This window comes from Orycteropus afer, unplaced genomic scaffold (genome assembly GCF_000298275.1).
Source record: "Orycteropus afer afer isolate SDZICR_OR568_19922 unplaced genomic scaffold, OryAfe1.0 scaffold00010, whole genome shotgun sequence".
Classification (NCBI taxonomy): Eukaryota; Metazoa; Chordata; class Mammalia; order Tubulidentata; family Orycteropodidae; genus Orycteropus; species Orycteropus afer.
This window is the reverse complement of record NW_006921597.1, coordinates 3,266,485-3,281,295: the sequence shown is the minus strand read 5'-3', so window position 1 is coordinate 3,281,295 and position 14,811 is coordinate 3,266,485. Positions and strand designations below refer to the sequence as shown.

General features: G+C 44.1%; 1 protein-coding gene across 1 annotated transcript in view; it reads right to left on the bottom strand.

The window, feature by feature from the left end:
* Positions 1-14,811, bottom strand: part of LOC103203440 (myomegalin-like) — a 286,474-nt gene that overhangs the window by 5,261 nt on the left and 266,402 nt on the right. The window contains exons 36-44 of the mRNA XM_042781979.1: positions 13,320-13,562; positions 11,957-12,088; positions 11,172-11,291; positions 9,457-9,646; positions 8,306-8,430; positions 6,081-6,323; positions 3,400-3,513; positions 2,359-2,585; positions 441-584 (exon numbers count right to left, since the gene is read on the bottom strand). Of these exons, the coding sequence (XP_042637913.1) occupies positions 441-584; positions 2,359-2,585; positions 3,400-3,513; positions 6,081-6,323; positions 8,306-8,430; positions 9,457-9,646; positions 11,172-11,291; positions 11,957-12,088; positions 13,320-13,562 (1,538 nt within the window). The remainder of the gene's footprint in view (positions 1-440; positions 585-2,358; positions 2,586-3,399; positions 3,514-6,080; positions 6,324-8,305; positions 8,431-9,456; positions 9,647-11,171; positions 11,292-11,956; positions 12,089-13,319; positions 13,563-14,811) is intronic.

The window sequence follows — 14,811 nt, the reverse complement described above, 5'->3', positions numbered from 1 at the left end:
AAAAAAAAAAAAAAAGAAGGTTCCCAGTCTCGTGGTAACACTATGCATTCTGGGATCATATTTGACTATGCAGACCTGGGGGCTGGGGGAAGGAGGTGATGAAGCTTTAACTTGTTTGTTAATTTCAACTCAGCCAAATTTCAGAAACTAAAGATTGCCGGGATTCTTATGCTTCTGTCTTCTCCACATCCCTTCCTTTTCCTCATTGATTTCCTATGCCAGGGTCAGGGGGTGGGAGAAGAAGGGATGTAGTCAGAGCTACACTAAGCACAACCTCCATCAGTCAGAGGTCTCCCTCCAGAGATGCTCCCTAAAGCCTCCCCCCCCACCCCCTTATCTCCATTCAGCTCCTGATCCTCAGTTAGTGTGGGACTGAGAAGAAAGAATGATATCTGGAGAAGATCTGGTTCTGAATCCAATAAAGAACATTGGTCTCTTACCATTTTGCCAGGCTGAGCAGGGCTGTGGCTGTCTGGTAAGGCCGCTCGCCAGAACATGTTGAGGAGGGAGACCGACTCTTCCAAGGTGTGGTGCAGGGCACAGGTGCTGCTCCAAAGCTCATGCGCATGTTCATTGCTGAGCACCTGGACAGGGGGAACAGATGGACCCCACTGGGCTAAAAGGCCACTCTTTTTTTGTCCCCACCTCCCAAGTATGGGGGCAGGGGCACAGCACACAGGTGTGCAGGAACTGAGAAATCCCTTCCTAACCTGGCAACCCAGATCTGTGATCATAGCAGGGACCTACCACTCACAAGAATTCATTTGACTCAAGCTTTCTCCTACACTCTCTCTTTAAGCTTTCTATTAGCAGATAAAGGCTATCGAGTCTTAGATCCCCACCTTTTTTTTGCACCGGTAACCCTCTCTCTTCTCCAAATCACATCCTATGCTTTGACTGTGCTGAACCATCTGTGCCTCCGAGCACTGAGATGCTACCTCCTTTTCCTGGAATGCCGTTCTCTACCTACAGAACCTGCTCGGCTTCAAAACTCATCCTTTTTGTGACATGGTTTGCGAAACTGTAACTTTCCATCCTTAGTATGAATGGCTACATCTCCATTCGTTCCTTCACAATACACAGGACAACTTCTAACCCTATACCTATAGCACTTCATTTGTTCACTTATGTGGATGTGCATCTTCCCCTCTTGTGTGGCATCTCCTTGGAGGCAGAGAGGCTATTCCTGGGCATCGAAGCATCTCTTGTGACTCGGTAATGGGTGCCTGGTCTCTCTCAACAGAGAAGCACTCAGAAGATCAGCACTAACTGCTTTCCCGCCCCTGCTCAGGCTGAACAAGAAGACGCCATGGCTGCTGTTCTGGTTCCCTAGTGCCGCTCTGACAGGAATATATACCACTAATGGGATGGCCTTAACAAACAGGAGTTTATTCTTACAATTTGGAGGCTTTACATCCAAGTCCAAAGTGCCAGGCTCTAGGGGCTGGGTGAAAGCCCCTCAACCTTGGGGTCCAGCTCTGCCTCCTGCTCCCGGCCCACTGGAGCTAGAGGTGTTGCTTCACTCAGACAGCTGCTGGCTCCTGAGGCTGAGAAGCCCCAAGGTTGACAAGTAAAAAGGCACAGTCCTGACGTTACCAAACCACATGGCAGGCCATTAACTTAAGTCCATCGTAAGTCCCAACGTCAGCAGAGCATAGCAGGCTGCTGAGCAACAACACGGCTACGTGCAGGGTCCAAGTGTGTCATAGGCTAGAGACCACTTCCAAGGCTTCTCCTTATATACAGGAAGCAGACTACATCCCAAAGGCAGCTACTCAGCTGCTTGTAGTAGATCCCACCATAGAGTTGATTGCCAATCTCATCATACCGAATAACTACCATCAGCTGTCCAGCCATTCAACCAGGCCCAGCCAAATTGACACACAAACATAACTACCACAGCTGCCAAGTGTCTTGCCCATTCCACACATGTGCACTAGGAAGATGTAATTCCCTCAACTTCTCACTGACTCCATAGGTTTTTTTTTTTTTTTTTTTTCTGCCCTCAGGGAGCCTGTTCCAGTGTGACTATAACAGATAATAAACTACCAAAGGGTGCACAGCCTAGTACCGTGTACATGTGGATACTAAGCAAATGCTCTGCTAAGGATGATGAGAATGCTACAGTGGCTTTTCAGTGGTACTGAGGGGAAACACCAAGTCAGCTCCACCCAGAACAGAGCTGAGTTAACACTGGAAACAAGAGGTAGTGGAGAAAGGGTCAGCTGGATTAAATAAATGAAATTTTAGCTTCTGGAAGATGTAGAGGATGAAAAAAAAAATAGTGAGAGAATGAGCTAAAATCAGAAGAAAGGGCAATCAGGATAACATGTACCTAAGAACCATAGATGGGATTACCTCTGTGCCTTGAGCTTCAAGGCCAGGGAAGTTGCATGCTGATCTCATGAGAGATGCTATCTTTTTGACCAGCAGTTTGCCTTCCCCAATCTGCTGTCTTAGGGCACTGTAGTCATCAATGTGGCCAATGACATGGCGACCGTGCTTATTGGCAAAGGAGCCATCAGTAGCATCACCCTCCAGCTTGGGAGGGTTCTTCATTACTGGAGAAGCATCTGAACTCAGCTCTGAAAAACAAAACCACAGCTAAACAGAATCCAGTGTTATTCATAAACATTTCCTCAGTTTGTATTGATCCAAAAAAAAAAAACCAACTGCCATCAAGTTGATTCTGACTCATGGTGGCCCTATAGTTCAGAGTAGAACTGCCCCCAAAGGGTTTCCAAGGCTGTAAATCTTTATGAAAGTAGACTGCCTCATCTTTCTCCTGTGGAGCAGTTGGTGGGTTCTAACGACTGACCTTTTAGTTAGCAGCCAAATGCTCTAACAACTGTACCATCAGAGTTCATTACTTCAATCCAAAAGAGATATCAAATAATACAAGAGTCCACCAGGAATAAGAAAGGCAATCTTGGAAAGTAAAAGGGTAAGGTGAAGTCCATAGCAATATTTTGGTTTCTATATTTTTATTCTTTCTTAAATTATCTCATAATGACAAAACTGCCAGGATGTAATTATATTCTCATTGACAAATGAAATATTCACTAAAAGTATTATTAATAAATAACAATTTTCAGATAGAGAAGATACAGATAAAGTAATCAAGCTGGATACAGAGAGCACTATTAAGAATAGAGAGATGACAGTGCAATGAAACAAAACGGAGCAGGAGGAAAATCATAGCAGGAAGAATAATAATCCAAAAACACAGCGATAGAAGGTAGGTACAGAAAGACAGCCACAGAAAGTAGGTAGGGCTAACAGCCTTGGGGCACGTGGAGAATCTCCAAATTCAGATAATATGCATATAAATAACCAAGGGTGGCTTGCAGCACTATGCTTCCATCATCAGTTCCTGAGTCCTTCAGTTCCCGTATTTACCATTTGTCCTGTTGAAGACAGAGGTCTCTGAGCCAAGAGCAGAGGAAGAGGTGGGGAAGACCACAGCCGGAGAACTCATGCCAACATCCCGAACCGGAGGGGAAGGCACTGAATCTATGGGGTGAAGAACATGATCACTGTCAGGAACCTTGGAGCACACTGCCCACCAAACACATGCACAGCCTTGTCTTCACCAGAGATGCAGCACAACTCACTTCTTACATGAGTATCACCCCATACCACAATCAAAAGCAATAGCAATAGCAAATAAACCCCTCAGTTTGGTAAGCTTCATTCTTCAGAGCAAAAAGATGTTCCTTTAACTGAAGGGTATTCTGTGAAAAAAGTCCACTTCTAGTTTGATAAATTATTAGGTATATTTTTCTAATATACCACATTGAATATAAATTTGCATGTGGTGTCTAATACAATGCCTTGTAACTAAATGTAAATATGTATAAATATACATACTATATGTTTGTAGGGAGCTCTGGTAGCGTAGTGCCTAAGGCATAATGACTGCTAACCAGAAGGCTGGCAGTTCAAACCCATCAGCCACTCCTCGGAAGGAAGATGGGCAATCTATTTCTGTAGTGATACCACCTTGGAAATCCAAAGAGGGGTCGCTATGAGTTGGGTCCGACTTGACGGCACACAACAACAACAACAACATATGTGTTTAAAATGTTGAATCCAAAAATGAATGGAAGGATGAGGGATTAAACTCAACATTCTGTCACCATTTGTGTGAGCTGGGACTGGAAACAATTTAGCAGTATGAGAAGCAGAGGAGACAGAGGTGTTGGTGGAAGAAACTCTATAGTGGAGGAATGGAAAAATATCACAAAGATTAAAAACGACCCTGCTCAGGTAAATACGGCTCAGAGCCTAGTCTCCTGCTCGAGCTTCTGTGCTGGTTGAGAAGGAGGAGGAGTGACTGAGCCAAATGGGGCTGAGTGTTGGCTGGTATCATGGGAAAGCTGGGAAGCAGGAAGAGAAGGAAATGTAACTGAACACTACAACCATCACTGGCCCTGCCAGGTAGGGCAGGCCATGCACCTGACATGTATGAGCAGTTTCTACTTGCCAGGTACTATGCTTGGAGTCAAGGAGCTCTGGTAGCATAGTGCCTAAGGTACTTGACTGATAACCAGAAGGCTGGTGTTCAAACCCACCAGCCACTCCTTGGAAGGAAGGTTGGGCAATCTACTTCCATAATGATACAGCCTCAGAAACCCAAGGAGGGGTTGCTATTAGTCGGGTCCAACTCGACGGCACATAACAACAACAAAACAATGCTCGGAGTCACAACAATACGATCACATGAGGATCATCTTCATGTGACAGATGAGTCATTGTCTCATAAATGAGCATTTAATAAAGTCAGAGAACAATAAAGATGAACATGATCTAGGAGAAGAAGGCATGAGCACAAGTGGTCCATGATTAGAATAAAATTAAGGGTATGGTTATGGAGGTGAGTGGATATGGTGAATTAATGGCACATCAAAAGAAAAAGAAGAGGGAGAAGAAATGGAAGTTTAAGAGCCTGGGGTTTGGGAAGAGCATTAGCATTCATACTGAAACTTGGGGAACTGAGATTGATGAGAGACGGTGAGAGCAGGAGAGAACTGGGTAAACATGCCATCTGAAAAGACAGGGAAGAGGCAGGGTAGAAGAAGGGGATGGCAGCCTCCTGGAATAAAGGTGCCTGCCACTCAATACTTTCCCCCTCACTACCATTCTGATCTCCTTAGGGACAGGACCGTGTTGCCACACAGCTGAACGCTGCATGCTTTAGGGATAGGGAACTCAGGCTGGAGATTATGAGCAGGGCAGCAAGACACAGCCCGGCATGATGCAAGGAACACAGACTGGAGATCAAAAAATCTGGTTCTAATTCTAGTTCTCTCCCTGACTCCTATAAACCTTAGCAAGTCAGTTATTGTCTTGATGCCTAAGTTTTCTCTTGCCCTACCTTAGAAGAAGTCATTGAAAATACATGGTTAATTTGTGCTACACAAATACAAGGATCAGATTTTAGCATATACAGCTGTTCATTACTAAGCAATTCTTCTTGTGCCAGGCACTTATAAATTCTTTCATTTAATTCTCCAAATAACAATACAGCCATCCAGTTGCCTTCAATTGATTCTGGCTCATGGCAACTCTCTGTATGCCAGGCTAGAATTTTGCTCCAGAGGGTGTTCAATGGCTGACTTTTCAGAAGTTGAATGCCAGGCCTTTCTTCTGAGGGACTCCTGGGTAGACTTGAACCTTCAACCTTTCTGTTGGCAGCCGAGTGTGTTAAACATTTAAATCACCCAGAGACTCCAATAACCATCCAAGATATATATTATTATCATATTCATCTTAAAGATGTGGAAACCAAGGCTTAAATACCAAGAGTTTAAACAACTTGCCAAAGATAAACAACTTGTAACTGGTGAACTCAGAACATGGAGCCAGGTCTGACCCTCAGTCTCAAGCTCTCACTCAGTAAGACTATGATGTCCCATATTGATGTTTCATATTGATTGAGTATGACATTTCATACTGAAACATCTCTGATTTCAACTTGACCCAAGAGCATAGCAGAGGCAAGACTGTCCCTTCCATTTTAGACATCCTGGTGACCTGCCCTCTACCGGAGTGGTTCCTAATTTCTTTTTCCTTCCTACCTTGGAAGAATGGCTGCTTGTCCCCAGAGTCCGTGTTGACTAGGAAGTTTTGGGTAACAGGGGAGGAGGGGCTGAGGTTGGCTTTGCTTGAACCGCCATCCAATTGCTGCTCCAGCTGCAGCCGCAGACAATTGTTCACCTGAATGCTCTGCTCCAGCTGCCCTCTCAAAGCTCGAACCTCTGCCACCAAGTGGCTCAAGTCACTGCTCAAGGGAACTTGGTGACAGGCATTCCAGTTGTAAGCTGAAAGAAGAAGAGGGGCCTAGTAGTACCAATCCAAGGACATGCAAGCACTTGTCAGAACACACCTCTCTGACTTCTCTTTCTTCTGGGGACCCCACTGTATTTTCAGGGTCGTGGACAACACACAATGGCAACACATCTGTGATAGTGATTTCACATTTCCCATGAGGGGCCTGCAGCACACTTGGATGGCAGGCCCCCAGGAAGGAGTTTTGCTGAAGTTCATGTGCCCACATGCACCCAGAAGGCATGTGATAGGCAGAGAATGTCAGTGTCTTATTTCATTTCAATATAGGCATACCTCATTTTATTGTGTTTTGCTTGATTGCACTTTGCAGATACTGCATTTTTTACAAATTGAAGGTTTGTTGCAACCCTGTATCGAGCAAGTCTATCAGCACCATTTTTCCAACAGTGTGCTCACTTTGTGTCTGTGTGTCACATTTTGGTAATTCTCACAATATTTCAAACTTTTTCATAATGCTAGTACACACTTAATAGACTATAGCATAGTGTAGACAAAACTTTTATATATACTGGGAAAACAAAAAACTCATATGATTTGCTTTACTGAGATACTTGCTTTTTTTGCAGTGGTCTGGAATCAAACCTACAGTATCTCCAAGGTATGCCTGTATTAACCTTAGTCCTGTAGCTAGAGAGCAGGTTCTTCCCAGGCAGGAGGTGAGCACTGGACTAGAAAATTATAGATTCTGAAGGGGAAGGAGATTTGAGGACCACTACAGTCAGGAATCAAAGAAGAGAGGGAGGAGGAAGCATCAGGACTATTGGGAGTGTGTAAGAATGGGTGTTGGCACCATAAACAAGGATTATAACCACAAGAGTTTTTCAATTTCCCCATGTGTTTTACCTCTACTCATCAAACACAGCCTATTTCTACATAGTGAGGGATACAAATACTAGAGAAATATTCTACAAAGGCACAATTCTTTATCTGAAAGCCTTAGGGACAAATGTATTTCAAAGTGTAGAATTTATTCTGATTTTTAACCAGGTAATAGGACACACATATACTATATATTACATTATATAACCATTTGGTTCTGGGGCCACAGCCCTTAATGAAATACATTAGCATTTCTGTACTGAACTTTGTGGATGTTCTCATTAAGTGAGATAATTGAAGACTATGAATAGCCATTTATCACTTCAGTTTTGTCAACAATAAATATTTTTTTTTAAAAAAAAAAGCTTTAGATTCAGAGATCTTACTGGATTTTAGAATTAAGGATGAGGGATTATGGCCCTTCAGTGATAGCAGCTTTGAAATGAATCCTAAATGAACCATAGAAGGGGCAAAATGCACGAAATGGGAAGTCATACAGAAGTGGCTTCCAGGAACTAACCCCAATGTTTTGCGATATTCCTGCCTCTCTTTCATTCCTTAAATCTAAATTCTAACTAATTTTTGCCTTTTCTTTCTTTAAAATGTTTTTGTCTAGTCGTTCTTCTTTACCTTTCCCATAGCACCTTATATGTGACTCACATCACTGAATGCCCAGAATATCACTACACTCAACCAAGAGATTTCTCTGATTCAAATGTCTCCCAACTCCAGTATGTCCCACCACATTCACCAGCTTACAGTTCTGGTTTCATCAGAACTTTAACTTTTTTGCTTGAGGAAACATACGTATTTTCCATTGCTTACTACATAAAATGTAAATTTTTGTCCTACAAGTCCACAATGCAAAACTTCTATAATCAGACTGGTCTTCTCTCAACCCCATACTTGCCACATGTATTTCAGATTCTAGATCTTGGTACGTAAGCTCCTCTCTCAGCCTTGTGTGATCCCTGTATTTATTTAAGTTTCATTTCACTTTACCTTCAGCAAATTAGGACTCTGTAGCTTTCCAAGAGCTCCACAATCCTCAAGGAAAAGACTTCACTGTGTCCTAAGCAAGGGCAGGAGCTCATAGGGAAGGCACTAGGAGTGTGGGAGGGAGAGGAGCACATACCTTTCAGCCCCTTCTTGGAATTGCCATAAAGGGCCTCATAGATCTGTAGCTCAGATTGGAGGGACTGGAAGAGCTGCTGTTTCTCTTCACACTGTTGCTGCAGGAGGGTCAGTTTGTGCTGCAGCCTGTTGGGGAGACGGACGGGCCACTGAGCTGTCAGCACCCCAGCCACACCAGGGCAAGAAGCTGAGAGTTAACCTTTGCATCAGGCTTTTGCCTAGATGTCAACTCAGACGTTATGAAGCCCAATGCCTTTTGTTTTACAGATGTGGAAACAGAGACTCAGAGAGGTAAGGTAACTTGATCGAAGTCATACCATTAGCTAGTGGCGGAACAGACACACCAGCACAGTCTTCTTACTGCTGGTTGCAGTTAGTTTTCATGTTGACAAACATATAAGGCTTATGCTGGGGGAGAAGCATCATGGCAGGTGGAGAATTTTCCTAGCTTATAGTGAGACTCCTCCTCCTAGGCTCTGGTAGCATAGTGGCTAAGACACTTGCCTGCTAACCAGACGGCTGGCGGTTCAAACTCACCAGCCACTCCTCGGAAGGAAGGTTGGGCAATCCTACTTCCGTAGTGATGCTGCCTCAGAAACCCAAGGAGGGGTCGCTATGAGTCGGGGCCGACTCGATGGCAAAACAACAACAACAACAACAAATAGTGAGACTAAATGTCCTATATCTGGCTGGAAGCATAAGAATGTTCTTTCTCTAGTTTTGGATATGCTGAAGACTTCTCAAACAGGATCTCACTTTCTCAACTTGGGAGTAAAAAGTTTAGAAAAATTCTTCCTTCTGCTCAAAAAAACCAAACCTATTGTCACCGAGTAGATTCTGACTCATGGTGACCCTATGTGTTACAGAGTAGAACTGCTCTATAAGGTTTCTTGGCTATAATCTTTATGGAAGCCAATAATCAGGGCTTTTTTCTACAGCATTGCTGGTTAGGTTCAAACCACCAACCTTTAGTTTAGTAGTCAAGCACAAACTGCTTGTACCATACTCAAGGACCTACAGTCATCCATAAAGCAGGAATAGGCAGAGGGAAAAATGAGGTTTCCAAAAGAAGCTATTGACTGTCTTGCCAGTATCTTTTCTTCTAAATCTGAAAACGGGGTCACCTTCCTTATCCAGTGGGCCAACTCTTACCTGGAGTCTTTTTCTTGGAGGGATACTCGTTCCTCCTGGAAATGCAAGACCTCCTGCTGCTTTTCCTTCAAGTCCTCCAAAAGCTGCTGCCGTTCCACCTTTTGGTGCTCCAGTTCCATTTCTAGCTCTTGAAGCCGAGATCGTGATGACAGTAGAGCTTCCTTCAGGCATTCAGTTTCCTGGGAGTGTTCTGGTGAACAGAACACAGGAGTATTTAAATTGTGGGGCCAAGGGTCAGCAGGAAGATGAGGCTAAGCCCATCTGTCCTGACAAGCAGAAGGAAAGCAAAGGGAAGGAAAAACTTGTGTTGGTGAACAAAAAGAGTGTCAACTTGCTCTACCCACGCACCCTGGGGAATGGTGCCCTCTACTTTGCAATGCCCTTGACCCTCCGGTTTAATGTGACCAAACTTACTCTCAGAGAAAACATTCTGGTTTCAAATGCCCATCATTTTCTAAGTGCTTACCTGCCATCAGTTTAGTAATCCATTCTTGAATTTTGCCAAAGATCTATATCAAGTTTTCCTACCTACAGTTTTTAGAAGATATTTTTATCCTTGAGGAAATTGTGACATTTGTTCTTTTCTGGGCTTGTAAGCATCTCTCTGATGTTCATGATCTCTCAAAGATCATTGATGGGGACTCTGAGAATAAGGCTGAAGGTTCTGTGAGTCCTCTGGGATGGAATTCAACTGAATGTGACAAATGTGTATGCATTTGAATGAATCTCATACTATCTTCTTACCTGGGAGGTCTGTTCTATGCTTAACAAGCATGCATTGGGAGTTTAGTAGGTCTGCCTTCTTTCTTATCTATTAACTTTAGTTTTCTTCTCCAGGCAGTGATCTTCCTTTCAAGTCTTCTTGCTCTGAGGTGACTAATTTAGAATTATCTCTTATTTATTTTATTTTATTTATTTATTTTCCTTTTCCATAAGCATTCACTCATTCTGATCTTAATCTTTTTGGTTACTATTCTTAGTGTTTTATGGTTGCTCAATAAATATTTATAAATAAAAATAATTTGTTACTGATAACATACTGATTTGATCAATTCAATTAACACTAGGCTCTGCTGCCTCTCAGATCTCAGGAAATGATGCCCACGTGGATGCCCATTGAACAGGGTTGGGAAAGCTCTGGAGCACATGTTGCTAGGGCCTCCGGACACAGAGAGGAGCCTTGAGTGCATGAGTGAGGGGCTGTGGTGAGGAACTGTAGGGATGACAGAGTTGTAGTAATATGTGGAGAAACTTGAGAGGGAATACAGGCACTGTCCTCCTTTCCTTTCCTGGTTCCAAATCAGTGGTGAGTGGGGAGAATCAGAACATACACCAAACCAGTATCCAATTAGACAGCTAGTGACTCTGGATCTGCAGTGGGGGTGTGTATGGAAATGATGGATTTCACAGAGCAATTTGCTCCTGAACCCTCAGAGTTTAATGACCCTTTGTAGACTAAGAATGTTGTTGTTGTTGTTATGTGCCATCGAGTCGGACCCTACTCATAGTGACCCCTCCTTGGGTTTCCGAGGCAGTATCACTACGGAAGTAGATTGCTCAACCTTCCTTCTGAGGAGTGACTAAGAATAACTATGGGAATTTGGGGTTGGTGAATATGGGCAGCTTCTTCTCTTTTCTCCTCCCATTGGTGATTGGTATGGACAGGGAAAACAGGGATCAAGGGTGGCCACAGTCTGTGGTTTTTGACCACATACCTCTGGAAATGTGACTCAGCTGAGCCTGAAGGTTCCGGTTTTCTTCCCTGAGCACCCTGTTCTCATTGTAGAGCTGAGGTATGGAGTCCAGGCTCTGATTGCAGAAGTTAGTGGAGGATCCTGTCCCCAAAAAATGCAATCAGGCAAGTTATATATTTGGGTAACAGATGCTTTCAAATATTTCCCATTCTGTGTATCCCAAAGATACTGTCACACTCAGTAGAAGGCCCTGGGATTACAGTATAATGGGACCCATGCTTGGTTTTCATGTGTCTCTTCTCAGTGGTAACTGCCACGCATTTTTACCTGTCAAACCTACAATTGTACAAGGGGCTCTTTCCCTCTGAAGAGCTGTCACTGTGGAGTGGGCAGAACAAGGGTATGTGCAAGGGATGGCCTCCAAGTGATAGCAACCGAGAAGAGTGTAGGGAAGTGGCCGAGGAGGGGAACTTTGAAGGCCTGGGCTCTACCACTTGTCAGTCACACAACAAGGGCACAGAGGAGTCAGTAGGCTGTATATAAGCAGTTAAAGGATGAGATGAGAGGTCAGACAATTCTGGGACCAGACCCAGTTCTGTATTGAGGAAAGTCACTTTCTGAGCTCAGACTCATCCACAAAGTGGGGATAGTAGGACCTGCCCCATCTCCTTTGCTGGACTTTTTATAAGGAACAAGTGAAATAAAACAGCCTAAAGTGCTTTAAAAACTGCAAAGCCCTGCCCAGATGTGCTCCACAGAACTCCCTAAATGTGGCCAAAAAATTGGAAGACTGGGGCCTCTCCTACCGCCTCCACGGGTGGTGGAGCTGAGCCGGTGTTCCAGCTGCTCCCTCAGGCGGTCGTTGATGCAAATGGACTCCTCCAGGCGCTGGCGCAGGTTCCGGATTTCAGCCAGATGCTCCTCTAGCAGGTCGGCCCCTACAACCATCACACCAGGGCAGGGAGATGAGATGGAGAACTGTGGTGAGGGGTGTGGGGAAGGCTTGTCCCCTCGGTAAGATCTCTAAACATCACCATCATTCTGCCAACTTCAACCTCTCACAAGTACCCAGGGAACACGGGTGACTTGTATAAAGAGTAAATAGGCTCTAAACACAGGATTACCCAAAGCTAAACAAGCACATGGGGGCTGGTAAGTTTAAAGGAGTTCTACAAGGGCTAGAAAAACAACTTCAAGCTCCTGACAGGGCCTGCTCAGCACCTGGAAAGGTGTGGCTACCTCCTGGGTATGACTTTGAAGGTGATAGAGAAGGCCTCACTCTATCCTAAGTTCTTACTGATTTGTGACTGAACATTTTTTATCAGGGAACAGAGCTCTTCCCCCCACTTTTAGAGAAAACACCTGAAAGTCTATGGACTTAAACTTATTCTAAGGATAATGAATGATACTCAATACTTCCCTCAAATCACTTTTAATATGAAAGGAAGAAAGGAGAGCCTACAAAGATCTAAGGGTCTGAAGGTGAACTCAAGGAGAAAGGAGCACACCCTCCCTCATTTGTCCCCTTCCACCAAGGAAACGAAAATGGTGCAAAAAAAGGGAAGATGAAAGGATGCTAACAAAAGACAACATCAACCCCACCATTTCAGTCTCTCTGAAAATTACCTCACTGCTGGGACTGAGCTTCATCTGAACATTCACCTACATAGCTATATTCTCCATTTGGTATAATGTGTCTTGACCCTGACTATGATTGATGCTAGGCTTAAGAGGGAAAGTTGAAATTGTTATTAGTGCACAGGATATACATGTGTAGTGGGGAGCTGTTGTAGATATGGCCTTTCCTTCTCTTACAACTCCTGTCTGATGGAAGACTGTCTCCATGAATGTTCAAGTTTGTCATTCTTTGAGTATAAGACTGGGCTAAGAGTGGATCAGGATGCAGGAAGGAAAGAGGACATGAAGGTCAGAGTACAAAGGTGGGTCCCTGGCTTCCCCATGCCGCTGCAGAACACTGAGGCCCTAGGCAGGGAGGGTGAAGGGATACACATAGAAAGGACCCAGCACTGGTGTGCAACCTCACTATCAGGAAGATATATGTGCTCGGGCTTTTTCGCTTTATATTCACTCTGTGAAACATGAAACAGGCTAAAAGAGTCTGAATTCAATTTAATTTTACAGGTTAACCCTCCCTGCTTTGTGCTTTACCTGTGGGTTTGGAGTTAAGCTGGCACACAGAGGAGCCTGAGGATAAGTCTCCAGATATACTTCCTTTCTGAGGCCTCATCATGTCCCATGAGCCACTACTGCCCAGGTACCCAGGCTCCAGGATTCTGTCCAGGTCTCTGGTGCTTCTTGGAGAAGAGAGGGACTGGGCAGGGTTAAGGTGGTAGGAAGAGCTATCTTCCAAATGATTACTTGGCAGTGTAGTAGGAGGGCCAGTGGTGACACCTGGACAGAGAGAAACATGAGTGAGAAACTAAAAAGGGGTTAGAGTGAAGGATTAGCAAGGGAATGTATGATTGCTAAGAACAGAAACTAAAGGGGACCCTATGGAATGCTAGAGATCTCAGCCTGGTGTAGAGTACCACATAGAAGGAGATTCAACCTGGAGACTACAACTCTCATGCCATGAATTTCCTCTCATGAAACAACAAGAAGTAGAGGATGGATAAAGTACCTGAAAGTCACCAGTGTACACAAAGAAAATGTCCAATGACCCCACTCTTGTCTTCCTCCGTAAGTCATCATGATAAAGTACAGGAAAGTTCCAGAAGTAGAACTCACTTTGAAAGGCAGGGGTCAAGAGAGTAATGGGACACCATATTGAACATACTTGTGAATAGGAATATCTATTTGCCTACATGTACTTGCCTTCCCCAAGAGGCTAACCAGACAGTCTTTCCATGTTTTCCATGAGGTTGTCAGAAGAAGAAAGGGATATAGAATCTAGCTGAATATGATAGCCCTCATTCCTCCAAATTGTGGAACTCTTGGCTAAGGCTGGAGGGTCTATGTAAGGCAAGTGGTAATTTGGATTTCACTCAGCATGATTCAGGAGCTCTGGCTGTGTAGTGCCTATGGCACTTGACTGCTAACCAGAAGGCTGGTGGTTCAAACCCACCAGCCACTCCTTGGAAGGAAGGTTGGGTAATCTACTTCCGTAGTGATACTGCCTTGGAAACCCAAGGAGGAGTCATTATGAGTCGGGTCTGACTCGATGGCACATAACAACAACATGATTCAAGGAAATGTAAAATCATATCACTCTTGTCCAAAGAATCACTGAACTCTCTTCAATGGAGGGAAGGAAGTAGGACCAGAAGATTTCTTCAGTAACTTCCAACTCAAAGATCCTATGAAATCATGGGCCTTTCCCTTGAACCCCATCACTTCTGTTTCTCTGTGAAAAAAAGAAGCCCTGCGTGGGGGAGGGGGAAAGGGAGATGGCCAGGACCTCAGTTTAAGGGACATTCAGAAGACAGCTTTATTGCAGGGATTCTCACCATGGGAAGCTACACCTAAGGAAGTAGGAGTGAAGTCACTGGATCCTCAACCAAGCCAAATTCCTCAAAGATTAATGCAAATGGCATCTGACATTTTTATCATTATTTGTAACTGTTTTTCACACTTGGCAGCATACTGGAATCATTTGGGTAAATATAATATTATATATATATGTGTGTGTGTGTGTGTGTGT